The 24,542-nt window shown below is 40.7% G+C and overlaps 1 protein-coding gene across 1 annotated transcript in view; it reads right to left on the bottom strand.

Annotated features, from left to right (window-relative positions):
* Window positions 1–10,683: 10,683 nt before the first annotated feature.
* Window positions 10,684–24,542, bottom strand: part of DNAAF6 (dynein axonemal assembly factor 6) — a 90,516-nt gene continuing 76,657 nt past the window's right edge. Inside the window, exons 3-7 of the mRNA XM_072125976.1 lie at window positions 22,115–22,187; window positions 17,342–17,432; window positions 14,322–14,418; window positions 12,272–12,357; window positions 10,684–10,896 (exon numbers count right to left, since the gene is read on the bottom strand). Of these exons, the coding sequence (XP_071982077.1) occupies window positions 10,767–10,896; window positions 12,272–12,357; window positions 14,322–14,418; window positions 17,342–17,432; window positions 22,115–22,187 (477 nt within the window). The 3' untranslated portion in view covers window positions 10,684–10,766. The remainder of the gene's footprint in view (window positions 10,897–12,271; window positions 12,358–14,321; window positions 14,419–17,341; window positions 17,433–22,114; window positions 22,188–24,542) is intronic.

The raw sequence follows: 24,542 nt of genomic DNA, 5'->3' as shown, positions 1-24,542 counted from the left end.
TCCCGGGTTGTTCCCCGGCACCAGAGCCTAGGATGAGTCTCTCTCTCATATGCCTAACAAATATGATAATGGAAGAGAAAAAACTTGAGCACTGATGGGGTGCTTAGATAGACAATCCAAAGGAGCAAGAATAGGTGTCTATAATACAGCTTTATTCATAAAATGATAACATTTCAGTATATAATATAATAAGTAAAATTCGTTGCAAAGTACCTTATAATAAAATAGTCCCTTTAACGCGTTTCGGGTACTTGGACCCTTTCTCAAAAAACGAACAGGTGAATAATAGAAAACAGTACAAGTATTACAATCTTAAATACCTTAACCGACCTTTGTTGAGGTGTAAGAGGTAACAGGATTGGTCTTCTTAGTTGTTGTTTTGCCATGCACAGAACAAGTGTGGTTTGGCGCGAGTGCAGCCGCTGTTTCCGGTAACGCAGGTTCGCGCATGTGCGCGAGACACTGTGAGCGATACTCCAGCATGCCACTGCACATGTACCAGAACGGAACCGTGTGCTTGGAGCTTAACCATGGAAATATAAACAAACTCACGGCAAGGATCGCCAGTATGGTAATGATCACCTATGCAAGTGGTGTGTATAATAAGTGGTTATGTATAATGACGGAAGGACATTATGTATAAAGGAATGTACAAATGAGAGATGTACAAATAAACATAAAGAACATGGTCAATAATATCATGAAGCATTAAAATATTAAGATATTAATAAATAGATCATAGAAGATAAAATTCATAAATGACCAGCAGAGTATAATTAGTGAATACATAAAATAGTAAAATAGTAAAAATGATGATCAGGAAACATTCTCCAAACTTTCATTTAAACCCATAGGGGTTAAGGACTGTAACTTAAATATCCAGAACATCTCCCTCTTTTTGTGGTAATTAAACCTCTGTGGGGTAGATGGTTCCACATATTCTGCAGGGGTTAAACTGAAATTCTTACAACTTTTGTTATGGTGGATCAACACTATGTAGTGCAAAACCATTTTCAATGTTAGACCTATGTTTATTAAATCTCTCTCTTAGAGGCTGTACACTCTATCAGATAAATAACATTAGAACCACAGTTTAGAAAACTCTTATATTAGACTCAAATTTTAATTGTCTGTGTCTAATGCTGTCACAATACTTACATCTATTCCTCCCACACCCATAGCCATGGTATGCAAGTAGCGCTCGCATCCGATATATTGGACGCTGAGCGTTATGTCACTGTGCTCGGCGTCCGATATATCGGATGCAGAGCGTGAAGGGGTTAATTTTTTGAGTGTGAGTGTGTGAGTGTGTTTTTACTTTATGTCCCCCATGAGGTCATAAAAGACCCCTGGGGGACATTTTCACTTTTTTTTTTTTTTTACAAGTTTTCCCCTGTAACTGAGGCATCTATAAGAGCCTCAGTTACAGGGTATATGCCCACCTGTCACTGGCACAGGTGATCAGAGCTGTACTGGGTCTAATTACACCCTGCAGCTCTGATTAATCCCTTTAGACCTGGCGGTCACGTGACTGCCAAGTCTATGGAGCCGGCAGCCGCGCCGCTCAGCTCCTCTATGCATCGCGCTCATTCAGCGCAATGCAGGGAGGATCGGAGAAGGGAGAAGCGGTAACGAACCGCATCTCCCTTCTCCCTAGGGTCTCCGGGTGCCTCTGACACCTGGAGACAGGGTCCTGCTCCCGCGATTAGCGCGGGAGCTGCAGACTCCGGACCTGCACACGAGCAGAAAGGAGTTACCATGCGACAGCTCTTTTGTTATTTATATACTAAGCTGCCCGTGCAGGTTAATATATGTGGGCGAAACCACACTGGAATTTAAGACGCGTTTAAATCAACACAGGTATACTATACGTTCCAACCGTAAAGATCTTCCTATACCAAAACATTTCTCAGAGGCTGGACACTTAGAGAAACATCTGAATTTCCGTCTTATTGACCACGTACCACCCTTGAGACGAGGTGGCGATAGGGTGGGAGCGTTAAAAAAGCGTGAGTTACAATGGATACACAATCTGGACACCCAAGGGCATCAATGTGGATTTCAAACTTTGGACCCTATAGTCCTGTTGGTCCATCTGTGATCTTCTTCTGTTGTCAATATCAGTTTAGCAGTGAGTAACTCTTTGTGATATGATATTTTTGACATTATAAGTCTTTTGTTTTTTTCAGAACACGAGCCTGTCCCAGATGTCTCCCCATGGGTGCCTCCTCCCACAGACAAAGAAGTTCTACCTTAACACAGTTTTTCATGAACGTTTTTCGGTGGGCTGCTCTACATAAATGTCGATTCTTGTGGCTATTAAGTTTTGTTTTTTGTTTTAATTTTTATTACTTTAAAAATTGCGCCTGGCCAATTGGTCCTTCCTCATGGCTGACACTCAGTGGATTTTCTGTCCTTATATGGACATGTAATTTGCAGTCTTATCTTTTGCTACTTGTGACTTCCAGCGATACTTACCAGCGTTCCGCTGACAGCAGTTACATGCGCACAATCACGCTCAGAGCGTGCGTTCCACTATAGTTTTTTCCATTTGTCTGTATCGGAGATATTTTCAATCGATCGGGGGTGATGGCCATCATGTGGAAACACCTGGGAAGCATTTTTGGAGACTTGAGCACTTTTGCACAGACAAGGTCAGTGTGACCAAATGGTGTCACCAACAACGAGGATTGTTGTATATGCCACATTTCAATGTCAAATATATGTTTACAAATGTGTTGGTAAATGTGCACTATACCCATTATCTACTGAATGTATTTTAGTTAAATAATATGTATTATATCACAAATATGTAAAAATGGTGGGAGTGTCCCAATCAGTCATGTGATCACTTGCTGTATGTTTATATATCCACCATTTTCACTGTTTAAATGGCTTGAAAAAGGCTCTTACAGGGCCGAAACGTCGCTGTCATTGCTACTCACTATGGAATAAAGTCACTTTTGTAATTTTTATCTACATTGGAGTGCTGCCCGCTTTCTTCATACTTTAACTAGAGGACTTGTGGCCCAGTCCTGGGATGCCTGCACCCATTTTTCCCTTCAAGGTTTGTGCTGCTTGGACTTTCCTTTAGATAGATAGACAAGTAGAAAGTGAATCCTTCTACACTCGGCCAGGGGAGAAGGAAGGCAGGACGGACACAGCTACCAGCAGGGGGAGCCAGCAGTCACCTCACATCAGGATAACTCAGTAAGACTGCATATTTTCTAATAAATGCAAATGGTGAAATTATAGTTTACAGTGCACTGAGCTAGAGTATGCCTATGTACTATGGTGGCATAACCTCTTTAAGGGATCTTAGGGTGGAGTTATGGGGGTATATTTACCCCACAGGGATATTTAGGCTGGTGAAACCAGAAATCTTGCTCTCTTTGTTTCCTGACTGTCCTGGACAACCAGCACCTAACATAAGGAACCAGGTTATATATCGTGTGTGCTTTCTGTGTATGTATATGATTTTATAAGAGTAATTATAAGATAGTACTTATTATAATATAGTAATAATAAATAATAATAATAATAGACTTTATACGTGTACCTATAGATGTTCCAGTGTGTTTTACCATATTTATACATAACTAAGTGTTTGCAGTGAGTGTGTATATATTAGTGTAACTACATGTATAACCTGTAGCTATATCCCATTCACACGTGGATCTGTGCCCTGCACATGTATTGGAGGAGTAGATATATAGATGCTATTGTGCATGAATCTCTATATGTACATGTCAGCTACTGGATGTGACTCCTGCTTCACGATATATCCAGCAGCTTCTGTAGTAATAGAATATATTGTAAATACATACACATTACTGTGGTCCAGGAGGGGCCAGGAAAAGAGGTTTGTGTGTAGTTGTGTTCTCTATGTATTTTGTATTGTATTTTATGTAGTTACTTTGTGTGTGTTGTTAGAAAAGTCTTTTTATATATAAGTATCTCCAAGGATTGTATGTTACTCTTGTGATGTATGAAGGACTAGAGTGGGTGCTTATGATAAATAGCACAGACTAAGGGGCTGAATAAAACCACTGAAACCTATAGGAACTGAGTAAAAACCCAATCCCCAAAACCCTTTTATCAGAGGCCTTCACAGAAAAGAACACGGTCCCTACAGTCAAACATAGCGGATGTTCCCTGACGTTTTGGGGTTGCTTTGCTGCCTCTGGCACTGGACTGCTTGACTGTGTGCATGGCATTACGAAGTCTGAAGACTACCAACAAATTTTGCAGAATAATGTGCCCAGTGTGAGAAAGCTATGTCTCCCTCAGAGGTCATAGGTCTTCCAGCAGGACAATGACCCAAAACATACTTCAAGATGCACTAGAAAATGGTTTGAGAGAAAGCACTGGAGACTTTTAAAGTGGCCAGACCTGAATCCCATAGAACAGTGGTGGCGAACCTATGGCACGGGTGCCAGAGGTGGCACTCAGAGCCATTTCTGTGGGCACTCAGGTTATCACCCCAGGACAGAGTTCACCAGAAAGGAACAAATCCACCAAATCTTTCTGCAGTCCCAGGCAACTTAAGAGATGCTGCTCTCAGCACTATTTTTAAGCAACACTTCATTGGCTGTTTGGAACTGCGGGGACAGTGAGAAGATGTGGACAGGGCTGCAAAATCTTTTTGAGGTTCCCCTGCTGGACCCTTCATTACTTCTCTACAGAGAGACCCTGGAGAGAAGCTACAATGAGAGTCTGAATTTGCACTCTTTCTTTCAATTGTATTGGTGTCCTTACGGCGCCGATACGATTGAAAGATGTGGAAGAACAAGAAGCGATACTTTACTGCTTAAAATGCCATGTTGGCACTTCACAGTTAATAAGTGCCCAAGTGGTAGCTTGGGCACTCAGTCTCTAACAGTTTCGCCATCACTGCCATAGAACATCTGTGGGGAGATCTCACAATGGCTGTATGGAGAAGGCACCTTCAAATCTCAGGGACCTGGAGCAGTTTGCCAAAGAAGAAGGGTCTAAAATTCCAGCAGAGCCATGTAAGAAACTCATTGATGGTTACCGGAAGTGGTTGTTCGCAGTTATTTTGTCTAAAGGTCGTGCTACTAAGTATTAGGCTGAGAGTGCCAATACTTTTGCCCGGTTCATTTTTGGAGTTTGTATAAAATGATCAATGGTTTGACTTTTTTTCGTTCTCTTTTCTGTTTTTTCATTGCAAACAAAATAAATGAAGATATTAATACCATAGAATTTGTGATTACAATCATTTCCTGGAAGAAAGGGGTGCCAATACTTTTGACCACCACTGTATAATACATTAATCTTCTACTCAACTTTAGGTTTAAAGGGAACCTGTCACCTCAAACATCGATAATATGTCTCGCAAATACTTTACAGACCGGTGTAGAGTCATTCCAATGGTTCTTATCAGTTTTTTTGTATGTTTCCGATGTTTTTAAAACAACTTTGATTTATCACGCTTTCATGAAGGTAGGCAGTCAAGGAGGTGGGATAGCTCTCAGTTCCAGTCAATCAAACCCCTTCCTCTCTGCCGCGAATCTCACTTATATCGCCCCCACCGTACCACCCTGCCTGTTAACCCTTATCACTGCCCATAGGTTAGCAATCTCAGCACATACACAGTGCACGGAAGGGGGGAGCCTGCTGGCCCTGGCTGGAGGGGCGGTGCAGCGGGGCACTTTTAGTGAGATACACAGCAGAGAAGAGGAGGACGGAGATTGACTGGAGCTGAGAGCTATCCCGACTCCTTAACTGCATATAGTCACGAAAGCAAGATGAATAAAAGTCTTTTTTTAGAGAACATCGGAAGTGTACAAAAAAACGGTTAAGAAACATTGGGATGCCGATCTGCAAGGCCTTGTGGGAGGCTTAATATCAATGTATGAGGTGACAGGTTAATGTAGAAGGGCAGAGACTGGAGTAAGTAGAGTAATTTTGGAAAAAGCACCATTTTCAGTACATTGGCTCTACTTGAGTAGTATAAGGTGAAGCCTTGCCAGCAGTGTAATGTGTCTGTGAACATCGCAATATGCGGGGCAACATTAACTTTGTACAGATCTCGGTAAGATTTAGGAATTTGGACACCCAGCTATGTGAGACTGGCTTTTGCCCATTTAATACGTATTTCCAGTCTCCAAGAAGGTTTATGAGGTCCTCTAAGCAGCAGAGCTTCACATTTGTCCACAATTAACGCAAAGCCTGATAAAGCTCTATATCATTTTACCAACGCTAGAATGTGCTATGGGTTGGAGAGAAAGAATAAAAGATTGTCTGAAAACAATGAGATGAAAATCACTTGTGTCCCTATCTTAACACCTTCTACTGTGGGATTCTCGTGTAGGAGTCTAATTAGGGGTCAATGGATAGGTTAAACAGGGACGCTAAATTTACTCCACGCAATCTCGGCACCCAGTCAATCCACTGCCACCACGAGTTGCTTACGCAAAGAAGGCCGCAGGCACCTCAACCACACAGACAATGTACCCGGATTATTTACACACCACATGCACTCATTACTTATACGATATTAACAGGATAAATTCACACAGAACATGCAATGGCTTACTACATAGACTATGCTAACAATGACCTCTGGTAACATGATTCCCTTCGGAGAATGAGATTCTTTAAGGCTACAAGCAGAGGCTTATTAAAGTTAACACTTTAATTTACATGAAAAATGCAGTACACTCAAAGAATAAAATTGTCAGATAAAATGAAAAAGAGAAAAACAATACACATATGATACTTACAAACAATTAGGAAAAAGGAAACAAAAAACTCTTGCTAGTGAAATAGGAAGAAATTCTTTGGCCCGAGGACAGGGCATAGACAGCGATCCCGTCCTCTAGTGTGATAGAGTCCCCCAAACTGAACCGCACTCTGGTCAAAGGTGTAAATTTAGTCGCCTGGGAAAGAGAACATTTCTCTGATAAAACAGAGACTCCCTGAAGTGCAGTGCAGACACACCGCCCTGTGCCTCTTCCTGGCTGGTTGTAAAACTGGTCAAATGGAGCCTCAGGACATGATTGAAACAACACAAAGAAAGAAAAATAAAAAAAATAAAATAGTTTGATACTTAAAAAATAAAATATGATAAAAATATGCAAATCTTTTACAAAAAAATTTGTACAAAAAATCTTCATTTTGCCTTCTCATTTTCTGAGGCCAATGACCTTTTAAGGTGTAATTCTATTATCGAACGAGATAAGATTTTGTGAACCTTTTTATACAACCTTTTGATTACGGTTTTATTAAAATATTTATGTGTTGCAAAATCAGGCAATTAAGACATTGGGGCACATTTACTTACCCGGTCCAGTCGCGATCCAGCGGCGGGTTCTCCGACGCTGATTCGGGTTCGGGATTCACTAAGGTCCGTGCGCCGATATTCACCAGGTGTCGCTGCTGCGCCGAGGTCCGCCGAAGTTCACCTGCTTTTTTCTGTGAGTGCTTGATCTTGCGACACAAATGGGTTTTTAAATTCTGCGGTTTTTCCGAATCCTTCGTGTTGGCCCGTGGCCACGCCCCCCAATTTCTGTCGCGCGAAAGTCGGCGCCAAAAATCGATTGCGTGCGCCACAATCTCGTGAAATACAGCGCAAAGCGGAAATATTCGTGAAAAACCCGACGGATTCGCGGCTGCGGACCCTTAGTAAATGTGCCGCATTGGGCACATTTTTTTGCTGCAGGGTTCACCTCTAGGAATACCAGTTTTTATTTTGTTGATAGATCTGGCCTTTTTGGACATGATGGTACCTAACATTTTATTTGTTTATCTTTATATCAGTTATAAGAAAAGGGGGATTTATTAAAAGGTTAAAAGGGGCTCAGCCCATGATGTCACGGTACCGATCCGTCATGGTGCGGCAAGGGGATAAATATTAACCTACTATGGGGCCCACATTTTTCAAACAGCATAGGAACCATGAAAACATTTACACTGCAGAACTTTCTTCACTCACACTCCAAAGGACATAACTTTTTTCTTTATTTTTCCTCTTTACAGAGCAATATTATAGCTTGTTTTCTGTGGGATGAATTGAAAGTGTAACTGTCACCAGGAATGTAATTTTGATTGACCTTATGCTATCATTCTGAATCATTTCAGTATTTTATAATAATATAATTCCCTGTTACCAGGGGTGGGGCAGAGGCATAGCAGTACCATGTGTGCCTTTGTATCCTCCCCTCCACACTCATCCACCTCGCTCTCCCCTCACCGACACATAAATGTACAGTAGCAAAACATGTTGAAATCTTTTAACCTATTAGTCTCTCACTAGTCAGTTACCCAACCTGCACTTGGGTTTTTCGGTTATGTGAATACACTCATATATAGACAACGGAGGTTGTTACTAGTGGTTAGAAGGTGTTGTAGTTAATAGATAAACACTGACCGAATACAAATAGTGCTTCAATAGTACAATAAATTGTATGATAAACTACTATCAAAAAGCAAGCTTGCAGCTGGGAACCTGTGATCCCAAACATTAAAGTGATTGCAGTGCCATTTAGTGTTCTTGTTGTAAAGTTGGTCAATGTGAGTCAAATATCACAATACCACAAATGGTAGATACATATTGACAGTTTACTAATGATAACATCATGTGGTGCATGTTGTAGATCTCTGTATCTATCAACTTGTGATCGGATAGTGTGAATCACCAGTTATTATAATATTAAAAACATCTCATGTTCAATCTACCACGTAACTTTTGGAACAAACTTAATAATAATCCATACATGCTCTGAGTGACAACTTTAATGAAATACCATCAATATTATTAAACAAAAAAGACACAATAGCGAGAGTTCTTGTTAGACTCCAGGGGTGGGAGTCTAAGTGGCACCGGGTTTTCACCAGAGCCCAACCGCAAAGCAGGTTGGACTTGCTGCAGCATGGTACCACCAGGTCCTTCCACAGGTGCGACTTTGTCCGCGATTAGGTCTTAGACGACTAAGGACTTGATGTATGTGGGACCGATGGGATTCAAGGTCACCAGAGAACACCAGTATATCTTCAAGATAAACCACAACACAGGTATATAGCAAATGCCTGAGGATGTAGTTGACGGACTCCTGAAAGACGGCTGGTGCCTTACAAAGTCAGAACGGCATAGCCAGGTATTCACGACTGTTAAAGGCGGTCTTCCACTCGTCACCCTTGCAGATACGGATGAGGTTGTAGGCCCCATGAAGGTCCAGTTTGGAGAAGACCATGGCTCTACATAGGTTGTCAAACAGCTCAGTGATCAATGGCAAAGGATAGGCGTTCTTAACGAGCGGTGAGAGCCGTGGCTGGGGATTGGGGGCAAACAGAGGAGCATGGGTGTGTCTGCGACCCGGGAGCACCAGTTCTTATCTGTTTTTAATTTCATCATTGATTGTACACAGAAAAAACTTTTCTTTTTATAATATTTGGATTAAAAGTTAAATTTTATTGGTTACTTGGGAAAAATCAGTTTTAGACACTTTTGAGACTGGAGCACCAAAGGAGTGGCTCCTCTGTTTATATGGGCACAACCTAAATTGGAACAAAATGCTAATTTTCTGCTATAACTAATAGGAGTTAGTCTATGCCAGGGATAGTGAACCTTTAAGACACAGAATGCCCGAACTACAATCAAAACCCTCTCATTTATTGTAAAGTACCAACATGGCATTTTAGGGAGTAGCTTATTTTTATCGCACTGTGGATGCCAATATGTTAATAGAAGGGTAAATTTGAAATATCATTGTTGCATTGACAGGAAGAATTGAGAGGCTCACAGTAGGTAACCTGGCCTGTCCACATCTCCTCTCTCATCCTGCAGCCTCAGGCAACCAAAAATGTGTTTGCTAGGAATGCAGGAGTAGGCCATAAATCCTGTCAGTCTGCGCTGGGACAATTACTTGAGTTCCCACAGGGAGGGGTCTGAGTGCTGCTTCTGGCATCCATGCCAGGGCAGCACGGTGGCTGGGTGGGTAGTACTTCTGCCTTGCAGCACTGGGGTCCTGGGTTCGAATCCCACCCAGGTCAACATCTGCAAAGAGTTTGTATGTTCTCTCCGTGTTTGCGTGGGTTTCCTCCAGGTACTCCGGTTTCCTCTAAAAACATACTGTTAGGTTGTTTAGATTGTGAGCCCCACGGGGACAGGGACCAATTTGGCAAGCTTTGTGCAGCGCTGCGTAATCTGTGTGCGCTATATAAATAAAGAATTATTATTATTATTCATAGGTTTGTCGCCACTGGTTTAGGCAGTCTTCAACTACAGCAGATATATCATCCAGCATCAGATACTTTGATAAAGCTGCCACAGTAAAATACTTTCGCTCCAAATTTGCACTGAACTTCACATACTGGATAACTCTGTCCCAGCATGATCAACTTTTAATGTAATGTATTTGTTACTCGCTTGGTAGAATCAGGTAAATGATTGTCAACACAGATAATCCACAGAAATACAAAGAGGAATATACCATCAATCTTCACATGCAGTTGCTAACCAAGCACTGGAGTGCTGTTAAACCATTTCCATTTAAAGGTTTAGTAAAAGAGATATCACAATGCTGAGGATGTGTGGATCCTGTGATCCTAACAAAGCAAAGAGCCATAGCTGACACTCTACCTGGCTGATTTATTTGGATTACATTTACCCTATATAAGCCCGATTGGGCTACAGCATTCAAGCAATATATTACTACGGTGTTTTGAATAATCAGATTTTTAATAAATATTGTAAATACATTGTACCACACTGGCATTACTGTTCTCAACCGCCTCCTGAGATGTCAAGAAAAATTGACAAAGTCAAAGTCTCTAACCATAGAGAGGGTCACTTCCAGAGTTTCTGTGTCCACTTTAAATTGCGCTTTTCCTGTCTTTTCATTTACTTGATGGGGAAGGTGTAATCCTAGTTTACTGAATAAATGGAAAAAACACATCAAAAGCCCATTAGTACATTTTATTTGTGAAATTAAATTGCATTGAGTAATTATGTATATTTTTGATGGTGACCAGGGTGACATAATCTCAGGTCCTTTAGACTCTTAATAATAGCAAACTGTACCCCATGCATGTATTTGACCACATGAAGTCACAGCAGCCTCCATGGACTTCTACTCCTCTCCATCCTCCATGAAGTCTGCTGTTATCTCATGTAATCACATACATGGTATACAGTTTGATATTCATAGAAGGCTGAGAGACCTGCGATGATGTCACTGGCCACATGTCATGAATGTAACACAAGGCACATAAAGATACATAGAGCTTTATATGTCTGTAGTTGGAATATTAGCAGACGGTCCCTAAGTACAAGGAGGCAGGGCAGTGATTTGAAGAGACACAGAGCTGTCAGTCAAAATAATGGGGCATGGTTCACTGGTACCTCTGACTCTTCTCCTCCCTCAGGCTGCCAGAGCTGAGTCAGAAAATCTAATTTGCATTTCAGAAAAATGGCTGTAATTAAGGAACAGTGTCTCACTGACAGCTAATTTTAGGTTCTATAGGGAGGACTTGTAACCCTTTATCAGCATACATTGTTAGTCTGGTGACAGGTCCTTTTTAAGGACCAGTGATCTTGTGACTTTTTGAACAAAAGTCGGAAAAAGTTACAAATAGCTTTCCTATTTCGGAGAACATCAGGTATGGATTTGTAACTTTTTTCTTTTTTTGAATACAAACCAGGATCTTAGCAAAATAGTAGCAAAATAGTAGCTCAGGATCTTACTCAAATAAGGTACTCCAAGTCTTTAGTTTTACTATTGCACTTACAGTTAGATGGAAACTCAATATGCTACAGGGCAGCAGTGTACAGAAATCTTGCTATGTTACTCTGTCAACAATATACCATGATTTATCACTATTATTGCACCAAGAGTGAAATCCAGGCAAATATAAAGAAGTGAATTGCGATTGTTAGATACATTTGAATAGCTCTCACCTGTGTCTGTTCCAAGTATTGTTTTAAACATTAAATTTGTTTTCTTTTAAGGCTGCCAATACAATACTTTTAATAAGATATGTGGGAATTGAGTGCAAGGGACCTGCACTAAACATTTTATATGCAATAGATTAAAATTTTCTCTTATCTTTTTAGTACACATCTTAATAAAATAATTATTATATAATTCAGTCTTTTTACTCAGTCTGTACTTTTGTCTACCAATCATGTTCTATTATCTGTAATATCCAGGCTTGTGTTAGGCTTGTCTACTGTAATGCCCCTAGCACGTTTCTTTCTTAATATTTTTAACTAGTTTGTCAGAAATGCATTCTATTCACAATTACTTACTATTTGGGAGTACGGAGGTCTAGAAACTTTCTTCTTATATCAAGAGACATTTCAGAGGTTTTTGTCTTCGGAAGATGGATTTTTATCTAGAATAAAAATAATCTAACTGGTCAAGAACTAAAAAATTTTTCATAAAGTGACCATCACAAGTTTTGTGGTATTCTATTGCGCAGCTATTCTGTGATGTCAAACATAAAGAGCTTAAAGCATAACTGAACTTTAGTCAGGATTGCATTAATGAATATTGTAGATAAGAGTAAACATTGTACTACACTTTAAATAAATAAGAAAGCCAAAGGAAAGGAAGGATACAGTAACATATAACATACAGTAACATTTTTTAATAAACAGCTTCTGTAAATCAGCTGTCTGATTATCTTTTTTATCTGTCTGATGGACAGATCTCAAAAGGTTTTTGGATGCATTATTTAATGCAGGAGAAAGAAAAAATTGCACAGAGAAATTGCTTTACAGAATAAGGTGTATTATGAAGTTCTTTATTTTCACCTGCTCCGTTAATTTTAAAGCATTACTAATTGCTTATGCTTATGCTTCCTTCTTTATTCCACTTACAAACGTGTCCAGGGGAATGTAGTACAATAAACTTTATGTGGCACTACTGTTTCAAAAGAAATTCTGCTTCTCAAATCTTATTCAGATATTTTTGGGAACATTTTTTTTTAAACTTTATTTAACATTTTCAAAACAAAGAAGACACAAAACTAACGGCATGTGTAGAATAGGCAAAAATACAAATGGGTATATAAAGGCAGTAAGGGTAAGACAAGTGGGAGGTTTAAGGGGAACAGAGGAGAGAGGAGAAGCTTAAGAAAAGAGGTAAAAAAGTTTCCATCCTAGGGGGAGGAAAGGAAACCGCTGAAGTGGCCAGAGTGTCCTTCAGGGAGATGCAGGTAAAGGTATGGGTCAATATCAGTCTATGGATGTTTGTTCAGATTGTCTGAACAAGGTTGAGGGTCATGGATTAAGTGGAGTAGAATTTCTCAGGCGAGCATGAGGGGGAAGCATTAAGGTCCTCCATGTGCACATTGAGCTTCTTGATTAAATTATTTTTCCACTTTTGTAATCATGTACAGTACTCATTATTATTAATAATATTGTAGCCCATCCAGATTGGGAACATATTCTCCAGCACAACTTATCTGGTACATAAACAAACAGAGTTTTTGAGCAGGGCTCTCACTCTTATTATAATATTCTAACTATCTAACCAGGAGGTAAGGAGAAAGTGTGATAAATTAGGAGGTGAATCAAATTTTTCCGTTATTACATTTAGAAACTGCACCTAAAACCACATCAAAATAGCAAAATTGAATGTCAACTGCAACATGTGAACGCACACTGAGTGAAAATGGCCAAACTGTGACCAATTAACCATTTCCAAAACTGTTTTCCACTAGGGTTTTATGATTTGTTAGTGGTAAGATGTCTTAGGGGTGAATAAGAAGCAAGTGTGTTAAATTTGGTGTTATCGCTTTCACACTGGATACTGGAAGCTCCATGTGGCACCTCATGGCAAAAAACACTTAGATGATCTGAAAAAAAATTTTGTTGCTCTAAACAAAGTTGGCCTAGGCCAGAGGTGAACCTATGGCATTGGTGAGCATACTGTGTCCAGAGACATAATATTGTACTAATTAATGTTTCAAACATTTTTCTTTTGAAGGTACATATTACCATTATTATATATAAATGTATCATTGTAAGCTCAATATGCCAGTGCCCAACAAACATGTATTATTTGTTTTAAGATTTTACTCCAACCCTTGAGTTTTGTGAGAACACAATAATATTGGACTGCGGCTGACTAACATGAGGTGCCACTGCAGTATGTCTAAACCATGGGCAAAATCTTCCAAATCCCGCCAGAGGGCAGGACAGAAAATAGACCTCCACCTCCCAAGTAACACCAGTTGCCCGCATGGGGCACTTCAAAATGGGCTTTGCCAGGCACCCACTTCCATGACCCTGGCAGGAAAAAATTGCCAATGCCGGACAACGGCATTGTTGTTGTGTAAAATGAATTGCTTACCACCAAATTCTCACAGCAGGCTGATGATGGGTCTTTTCGACTCATGCCCAAAAAGAGATCTTCACTGCCAACTCTTTGCTTAAAAAGTATTTCATATCTATGGAAAAAAAAAAATAAACGCATAATGTTTGCCTGGTTCATTTATGAAAAAAAAATATACAAAAGGAGCGAAGTGAAACCTTTGGAATCACCTGGACTTCTACATTTATAAATAAATTAATGTAGATGGATTACTATCTACACTCACCAGCCACTTTATTAGGTACACCTGTCCAACTGCTCAATAACACTTAATTTCTAATCAGCCAATCACATGGCGGCAACTCAGTGCATTTAGGCATGTAGACATGGTCAAGACAATCTCCTGCAGTTCAAACCGAGCATCAGTATGGGGAAGAAAGGTGATTTGAGGCCTTTGAACGTGGCATGGTTGTTGGTGCCAGAAGGGCTGGTCTGAGTATTTCAGAAACTGCTGATCTACTGGGATTTTCACGCACAACCATCTCTAGGGTTTACATAGAATGGTCCGAAAAAGAAAAAACATCCAGTGAGTGGCAGTTCTGTGGGCGGAAATGCCTTGTTGATGCCAGAGGTCAGAGGAGAATGGGCAGACTGGTTCGAGCTGATAGAAAGGCAACAGTGACTCAAATCGCCACCCGTTACAACCAAGGTAGGCAGAAGAGCATCTCTGAACGCACAGTACGTCGAACTTTGAGGCAGATGGGCTACAGCAGCAGAAGACCACACCGAGTGCCACTCCTTTCAGCTAAGAACAGGAAACTGAGGCTACAATTTGCACAAGCTCATCGAAATTGGACAGTAGAAGATTTGAAAAACGTTGCCTGGTCTGATGAGTCTCGATTTCTGCTGCGACATTCGGATGGTAGGGTCAGAATTTGGCGTCAACAACATGAAAGCATGGATCCATCCTGCCTTGTATCAACGGTTCAGGCTGGTGGTGGTGGTGTGGGGAATATTTTCTTGGCACTCTTTGGGCCCCTTAGTACCAATTGAGCATCGTCGCAACGCCACAGCCTACCTGAGTATTGTTGCTGACCATGTCCATCCCTTTATGACCACAATGTACCCAACATCTGATGGCTACTTTTAGCAGGATAATGCGCCATGTCATAAAGCTGGAATCATCTCGGACTGGTTTCTTGAACATGACAATGAGTTCACTGTACTCAAATGGCCTCCACAGTCACCAGATCTAAATCCAATAGAGCATCTTTGGGATGTAGTGGAACGGGAGATTCGCATCATGGATGTGCAGCCGACAAATCTGCGGCAACTGTGTGATGCCATCATGTCAATATGGACCAAAATCTCTGAGGAGCTTCCAGCACCTTGTTGAATCTACGCCACAAAGAATTGAGGTAAAAGGGGGTCCAACCCGTTACTAGCATGGTGTACCTAATAAAGTGGCCGGTGAGTGTAGGTTACAATTAAAGACAAACATAACCTTATTAACATCTGTCTTCCATTTAAGACTTTAAATGAACATCAACAGGACTAGAAGAAAAATTAAAGTTTAAATCTCTAATCAGGTTCTTTACATCAGGTTCCCATGGAGGCTATTAACTAAATGACACATTTCTATTAGCTAAATTTTTTTCCTTACATCCCCATGACACCTACCATTCAGCATTTCATGTCATGTTACCAGGGTGATGTCATATAAGGTATGTAATCTAATCACATGGAATGCATCCATGATTCTTTAAAGGGGTATTCCCATTTCAGCAAATAAATTGTTAATGTTTGTAAAATGGAAAGCTATGCAATTTTCCAATATACTTACTGTATCAATTCCTCACAGTATTCTAGATCTCTGCTTGCTGTCCTTGTATAGAAAGCCTCATTGTGTACTTCCTGTGGACAGAAATCTGACCATGGTCACACAGGGGCACGTCTCGTTATTAGACACAGCTCTGATTACTCTCTATGATACTAACGATCTGTGCACCTGTGTGACCATGCTCAGATTTCTGTCCACAGGAAGTACACAATGGGGCGCCCCTCCCCCCCAATTTGTGTCACAAATAAGCCAGCTGCACCAGAAACGCTGCACCAAAAACGATTGTGTGTGCCAAAATCCCAACACAGACACCTGTTAAATACCTGTCCAAGCCGTGCAATCCCCGAAAAAGGCGCACAATCCAGCGAAAGAGAGATGCTCGACCCTTAGTAAATGAGCCCCAGTATATTCTTGTAGATAGAGGAAGTATTATAGTTATATACTTCCTACATACTTTTGCAGTACTGGTGTGGCCCCCTGAAATTGAGCAGTATAACGATGCGGCCCTTGGACCAATAAAGTTTGCGCTAAACTTAGGAATGACATTGGGAATTATTTTAATTAGAATTCAGACTTACTGGATGGAGGACATTTATCATACATGGATGCTTCTGGCGCATTCCGCCAGATTCAAAAGAATGCCCTGTGCCCAGATGGCGTGGATGTGGCGTAGTCGCTGTAAGAAGTTGCAAAGTTCAAGAATTTGTGATTCTTGCACTGCTTCTATCCCTGAAAACTGGCATAGAGGCAGTAATAATTAACCCCCAATGTGTTCAACAAGATATAGAAAAATTGTATGGTGAAGCAGAGAGCTAATGGCCTTGACATTTTCTAAAATTAGCTTGAGTGGGGGCCCACATAATTGTGATCGCCTCCTCCAGTGGCGTTAGCTGAACCCCTAGCTACGCACTGGAGCACTAACCAACATGCATCACCAGTGTTTCTGTCTCTACCCCCACCATCTCCCCAAGAAGGGGGGTGGTTCTATTATTCCATCTCTGTCTGCAGCATCACCTACAGTAACCAATCAAAGCTCATAGCTCACAGTGTGTGTGTGTGTGGGGGGGGGGGGGTCAGTTTAAAACCCCCTATGACTATGACGTTCCTGAGTCACAGAGAGTGGCTGTGCAAAATTTGCTGATTGTAAATGTGACGGTGCAGATTCCTTTAGCGAACATACACATGCACTCAGCTTTATATATTAGATAGCAATACATACTCAGGCTGTTCTCTCTGGTCCAAAGAATCATCAAATTCTGATCCATTGGGAACTTCCAAAACATTCCAAATCTCCTTGTCTTTTTGTAATGCTACAAAAAAAAAAAAGTTAAAGCCTGACAGAATCAATAAGAAGAACATTTAGCCATTTCCAAACATTGAAGCCCAGAATTAGCTGTAGAGGAAATGCTTATGCTCAGTTAGACAGATTGATGATTGAAAGTGAATTTTAGCAGTCATAAGCGTAATATTGTACCATCTTAACGGGACCTTTACTACTTACTACTTTATCTCCTTTCTGGACTGTATGGTACCCCATCAATCCTCACGGAGGATATCGACCCGCCAGGTGAGTACCCGGCTCTGCTCTATAGACGCTGTGGTCACTATGACCGTGGCATTTATGGGGGTAATCAGCCAGGATTGCGATTATCGCTTTCCCAGCTGTTAATGCGGGAGCCCGGCTGTCACATACAGCGGAGCTCCCACTGCAATCGCACAGGCTTTGCTACTGACGTTGACTGGTAGAGACGTACATGTACCTTGGGATGCGGCAGCTGACTGCATTTCCCGAAGTCCATGTACGTAATATTACTCTAAGGGGTTAAATTGGTATTCCCATTTTGAAAAAATAATGTTATTTTTTGTATAATGAAAAGTTATACAATTTTACAATATAATTTCTGTATCTATTCCTTGCGGTTTTCTAGATCTCTGCTTGCTGTCCTTCTATTGAAAGCTTCTATGTTTACTCCCAATGGACAGAAATCTGACCATGGTCACACAGGCGCACGGCTCATTAGTATCATAGAGAGTAAGCAGAGCTGTGTGATATAACGAGCCATGCACATGTGTGACCATGGTCAGATTTCTGGCCACTGGAATTGAACATAGAAGCTTTCTATAGAAGGACAGCAAGAAGAGAACTATGAAGAAAAGAAAGCAAGAAAAAAAACTATGAGGAATAGATACAGAAAGTATATTAGAAAATTGTATAACTTTTCCTTATGAAATCAATAACATTTACTGTATATACTCGAGTATAAGCCGGCCCGAGTATAAGCCGAGACCCCTAATTTTAACAAAAAAAAATTGGAAATACCTATTGACTTGAGTATAAGCCGAGGGTGGGAAATGCATTGGTCACAGCTTCCCCAGTATATAGCCAGCAAGCTCCCTGTAGTATATAGCCTGCCAACCCCCCAATTTTGTAAATCTATTAAAACCTATACAAATTTAGTAACCCTGTGATTGCACTGACCCAACGAATGAAGCACACGTGTCATTTGTGGCGCACAGTGAAAGCCGTAAAATCCAAGACCACAAGAAAATGGTGCAAATGCGTTTCTTCACCATTTTCATTGCATTTGTAATTTTTTTTCCGCTTCCCAGTACACGGCATGGAATATTAAATACCACCACTATGTCAAACTATCACGTGCACTCAATTAGGAATGGCAGGCACTTGGTCATTATTATCCACCTAATTGCAAGGATTGTGTTACAAGAGGCAGAGGCAGAGTCCACTTCACTGTAAACACCTTATCAGTCTTATAACGGCATTCCCCAATTAGTAAAACATCTCACACATCGTTAAATTGGTTCTCCAATAATTTTTTAAAAGAAAATGCAGTGTGCGTAAAAACTATAGTTTTTAACTAGATGGTGTCAATTTATTTTTCCTTTTTAAGAGGCCACTACATTATACTTCTCATTAAGGGAATTTTTATTTAACATATTTTTATTGAAATATTCCAGTTTTAGAACAATAAAACAAGTGCAGAGAAAATACAGTAGTCAGTGTGGTACAATATATGCAATGCAGCACAGTAGCAAAATGGCATTTTCAGGTTGTAATACAGAAAACGGACACTCACAGGTACTTTTACAGAGGTCAGGAGTTACAGCACCAGGCTGCAGGTCATATGATACAATATAACATCCTCAACTTTGTCAATCGAGGGTTAACTAGTTCAGCAACCCAATAAGAGTCCCATAGATTCTTAACCCCTTCCCGCCGAGGCCCTTTTTTGTTTCTGTTTTTACTCCCCACCTATAACTTCAAAGTGAGGGTATTTAAAATTCCATGCTTGAAGCGGGGAAAAAATTCCAAATGCAGTGAAAATGGTGAAAAAACGCATTTGCACCGTTTGCTTGTGGGCTTGGCTCGTTTTTTACGGCTTTCACTGTGCACCCCAAATTACATGTTTACTTCATTCTTTGGGTCGGTGCGATAGTGGGAATATCAAGTTTGTATAGTTTTTATAATGTTTTCATACATTTACAAAAATTAAAGCCTCCGGTACAAAAAAAAATTCTTTATTCTGCCATCTTCTGGTGCTAATAACTTTTTCATACTTTGGTATATGGAGCTGTGGTTGGTGTCATTTTTGGCGACTTTTGATGACATTTTCAATGCTAACACTTTTGCCACTGTACGGCCTCTTATAACTTTTAAATATTTTTCAAAAGTAATAACAGTTATGATATTTTGATAGATCGGACATTTTGGGACACTGCGATACCTAACATTTTTATTATTTTTACTGTTTATTTATATTATACGAGTTCTAGGGAAAGGAGGGTGGCCACACGCCAACAGGATTTAAATGCCTCCGGTGGCATTCAAAGGGTTAACACCCATGATCAGTGGCAGAGCCACCGAGGGTGTTACCGGTGGGTGTTTACCGCAATATGCAGCAAACGCCCACTCAGCACACAGACCACAGATCTCATTATATAAACAATATGTCGGACCAGGTGCTTCAGCCATACAATGCCATGCGGAAGTCGAGGGTGTGGTACAAGAAGCTGGCCGTGCACATCATGCAGATAGTACTATATAATGCTTATGTGCTGCATCGATGTGCAGGCCAGAGGGAACTTGCCTGTAATTTCAGGAGGTGGTAATACTTTCTTTTTGGAGACCAGGAAGGGGGGAGTGCCAGCACCTCTGGAAGCGAGGCCACATCACGCATTGTACCTGGGCAGCACTTTCCAGGAGAAGCTCCCCAAACTGCCAAGAAGGGAAGGACACAGAAGAGGTGCAGGGTGTGCTCCGAAAAAGGCATTTGGAAGGACACCATTTATCATTGTGAGACATACCCAGAAAAAACAGAACTATGTATGAATTTATCATACATCCATGGATTTTTATATTACCCTGTTGTTACCCTGATGTACTATGCATAGCTTATACATTATTCCGCACCTTCCCTTCTAAGCCCAGGTACATGCTAACTATGCCCCTAGATCAATTCATGGAGGGTTGTAGTTTCCAAAATAGGGTCAGTTCTTAGGGGTTTCTACTGTACTGTCCCTATCGGCATCTACAAATGCTTCATGTTGCCAAAAAGAAAAAAAATTGTACAATATCTTTGCTCCAAATGCCTGTTATTCCCTTTTGAGCCCTGCTGTGTCTGCATCCTACAGATTTTTGCTGCCTATGGGGTATTGCCCTAACCGGGGTAACCCGCAGTATAATTTTTGATGTGTTTTTCCCCAGTGGCATGAGTTGGGCAAAATACCTTTGTCACTTCAATGGCATATTTGATAAATTGCAATACAAGTTTTACTCTGCACTACTCACTTTTTATTACATTTGAGCCAGGGGTTAAAATGGTCATACAACCCTACATACATTCTTTGAGGGGTGCCCTTTCCTAAATAGGGTCAGTACTTGGGGGTTTCTATTGTACTGGTACCTCGGGGGCACCTCCAACACCAATCTAGTGAAAACGGATTTCCAAAACCTAAATTTTGCTCCTTTCCTTCTGAGCCCTGCCGTGTATCCATCTTGTAGATTATTGCCACCTATGGTGTATTGCCCTAACCGGGGTAACCTGTAGAATAAATTTTGATGTGTTTTTCCCCAGTGGCATGAGTTGGGGAAAATACTTTTGCCACTACAATGGCATATTTGATAAATTGCAATACAACTGTTTCTCTGCACTACTCACTTTGTATTACATTTGAGCCAGCATCTTAAAGGTTAAAATGTTCATGCAACTCTACATACATTCTTTGAGGTTTGCCCGGGTTTCTATTGTACCCCCAACACTAATCTAGTGAAAATGGAGCTCCAAAACCTAAATTTTCCTTTTTTCCTCCTGAGCCCTGCCGTGTCTCCATCCTGCAGATTATTGCCACCTTTGGGGTATTGCTACAAAAACTTAAAACCTTAAAAAAAGGAAACAAAAGTAAAAAGCCAAGGTAAAACAAATTATGGAAAAAAAGAAGACTGATGGCAAAAGGTTTCTACAAAAAAAATTGTGGTTTGATTTTTTGTCTAAAAAGTAGAACATTTGAAACTTTGAAAATTGTAATTTTTTCAATTTTTTCCTAAATTATTGAATTTTTACCCCCCAAACTGACACTGGTCAAATTTTCAAAAAAAGACTGAGCCTTAAAGGTGGTGCCGGAGCTTACTTTCATTAGTGTTATAAACCGCTGCATCCCGGTTTAAACACTTTTTAATGTTTATAGCTGAAGCTGCTTCGGCGCTTGGTGCGCCTACATAGGAAATGCTGGAGACGTCACGCGCGCACAGTCGCGCGCAGCAGCGAAGCAGCTACAGCTATAAACATTGTGTTTAAATCTAAAGTAAGCTCCGGGACCAGCTCACCCTGCTCGGTATTTACAGTTTACACCGACCATTTGAACTGGTAGGTTGTACAGGCTCAAGCACAAACAGGCTGCGTTCTCAAGGGGTTAATAAAAATGGACAACCCTTTTAAGAATTGTTATATTAGAAAAAATAATTACAAATACTTACTAGTGGAAACTTTTTTATCTGGTCTTAAAGGTCCAATATCTCCTGGATTACTCACTGAAGATGAGGGAAGCCCCTGAATGGTAAATTGAATATAAAATACCACATTAAAATAAACAAGTAACTGGGAATCACATATACTCATTGACAATAATATAATAAATATATATATAACAGTACAGACCAAAAGTTTGGACACACCTTCTCATTCAAAGAGTTTTCTGTATTTTCATGACTATAAAAATTGTAGATTCACACTGAAGGCATCAAAACTATGAATTAACACATATACAGTATATTCTTATATTCTAGCCACCTTTTGCTTTGATTACTGCTTCGCACACTCTTGGCATTCTCTTGATGAAGAGGTAGTCACCTGAAAAGGTTTTCACATCACAGGTGCCCTGTCAGGTTTAATAAGTGGCATTTCCTGCCTTACAAATGGGGCTGGGACCATCAGTTTTTTTTTTTTTTTGTAATGTCATCTTTATTCCTTTTTTTATACTTTAAATAGCATTTTACATTTCATATTGACTCCTATTTGGGTGTCATTTTTAAAATATCAAATACATTTTTACAATTACAGAAGTATCAATGCCATCTATTACTACCTCATTATGCCAAGGCCCTTCTCTCCCTCCACTCACAGGCTGCAACTGACTTCCATTCTTCTATGGCTTACATTCAAGTCATACCTCTCCATATAACACGTTCATTTCATTCCTGGAGAAAATCTTGTTAACTATAGGGTACCACACTAATTTCCATTTTGCAGGCTCAATCTTTTTATATTCATAGTTCCTTTTTACCCGTTGAAAATATTTAAATTCTTGCCACTTTCTCCTCACCTGTAATAATGTAGGTAGATGTGTGGAGAGCCATTCTGTCATTAATATCTTTTTAACCGCCATAATAAATAAATCCCCCAGCTCCTTCTTCTGTCTATACTTCTGTCATGATACTAAAAGATGCCCCTCCACACGTCAATCTCCACATATTCACCCAATACAAACTCAATGAGCTGAGATGTTAATTTCCATACATTTTTCGTTGCTTGACAGAACCACAGATAGTGTGTGATATCAGCCTTAATTTTTCCACATTTTGGGCATCCATCCCTGTAATTGAGAAATTTACTGTGAAAGGGCTTATAAAAAGACCAAATATACCCTTCTTCCTATCCCCCACTGCATTCCTCTCAATATCTCAGATGTAGTGGCTTTCTGTGTATCTCTCCATACCTTCAACAGTCTTCTTCCCACCTCCTCTCTAGTCAATACAGTACCAATCTCTTCCTTTGATTTTTTTTTGCTATCCTTTCCTGAAAAGCATCTTCTTTCTGATTAATACCTTTACTCATTCCTGCTATGAACGGATTCCCATTCCTACCAGTTAGAAGTTTCAAAAATCTGTAGATAGTGCAAGAACTGAGAGTCTCCTATTTCGTATTCTATTTCATCTGGTTAAAAGTGTCTAATTTTCTTTTTTCTTTATATATATCTGATACTTTGGAAATTCCTTTTTCCTCCCATTCACTTATCCAATTTTTTGACACCTTCCATTTCTACTTTTCTAACACTCCTCGAATAGTTAAGAATTCAACTGGCAGACCAAACCCTCTACGCAATATTTTCCATACCACTCTTGTGTCCCTCAATAGTATGGAGCTTTTCCCTTCTTTTCTCAAATTTGCAAAACTCTCCCCTGCCATTCAGTCTACTAATACCTCCGGCCTATTGATCCACAAACCTGGCTATGCATACGATGTTGTACTCCCTCAAGTTGGGGAGGGAAAGACCACCCATCGCTTGTGATTTCTGAATATATATATATCAGTGCTACTCTTGCTTTTTTTTTTCCTTTCCACAAAAATTCTGAAAAAGGCTATTTAATTTCCTAATATTGGTGTCACGGTTACACCCACGATCCTCGGTACAGATCGCGGGTGCACCCGTGCCTGCTGCCGCTGTCCCCGCTCCCCCTGGTCTATGATCACCTCACCTGGCTCCGGACTCCATGACGATCCCGTCCTGGTCCCACGCTGGCTTCCTCAGAGACCGCACGCTCCCGATGCTAGGGCGCGCTTGCCCGACTCTTCAGGAATTTAAAGGGCCATCGTCCTCCTCATTGGTGCTGGCATCCTGGCTCTGCATCCACTGACGGATCATCAGGTCATTCTGCTGAAGAGAAAGCCTCCTGAGCGTTTCCAGATGCCTCTGTGTTCCTGTGGTGTTCCCGTGTTCCTGTGGTGTTCCCGTGTTCCTGTGGTGTTCCCGTGTTCCTGTGGTGTTCCCGTGTTCCTGTACCGATCCCGTAATCCTGTGGCGGTCGCGTAATCCTGTGGCGTACCCGTAATCCTGTGGTGGTCCCGTGGCGGCCCGGGTATCCTGTGGCGGTCCGGTTATCCTGTGGCGATCCTGTATCCCAGTGG

The sequence above is a fragment of the Engystomops pustulosus genome, chromosome 9 (genome assembly GCF_040894005.1).
Source record: "Engystomops pustulosus chromosome 9, aEngPut4.maternal, whole genome shotgun sequence".
Lineage (NCBI taxonomy): Eukaryota > Metazoa > Chordata > Amphibia > Anura > Leptodactylidae > Engystomops > Engystomops pustulosus.
Note: the sequence above shows the minus strand (reverse complement) of the source record. Positions and strands in the feature narration are given on the sequence as shown.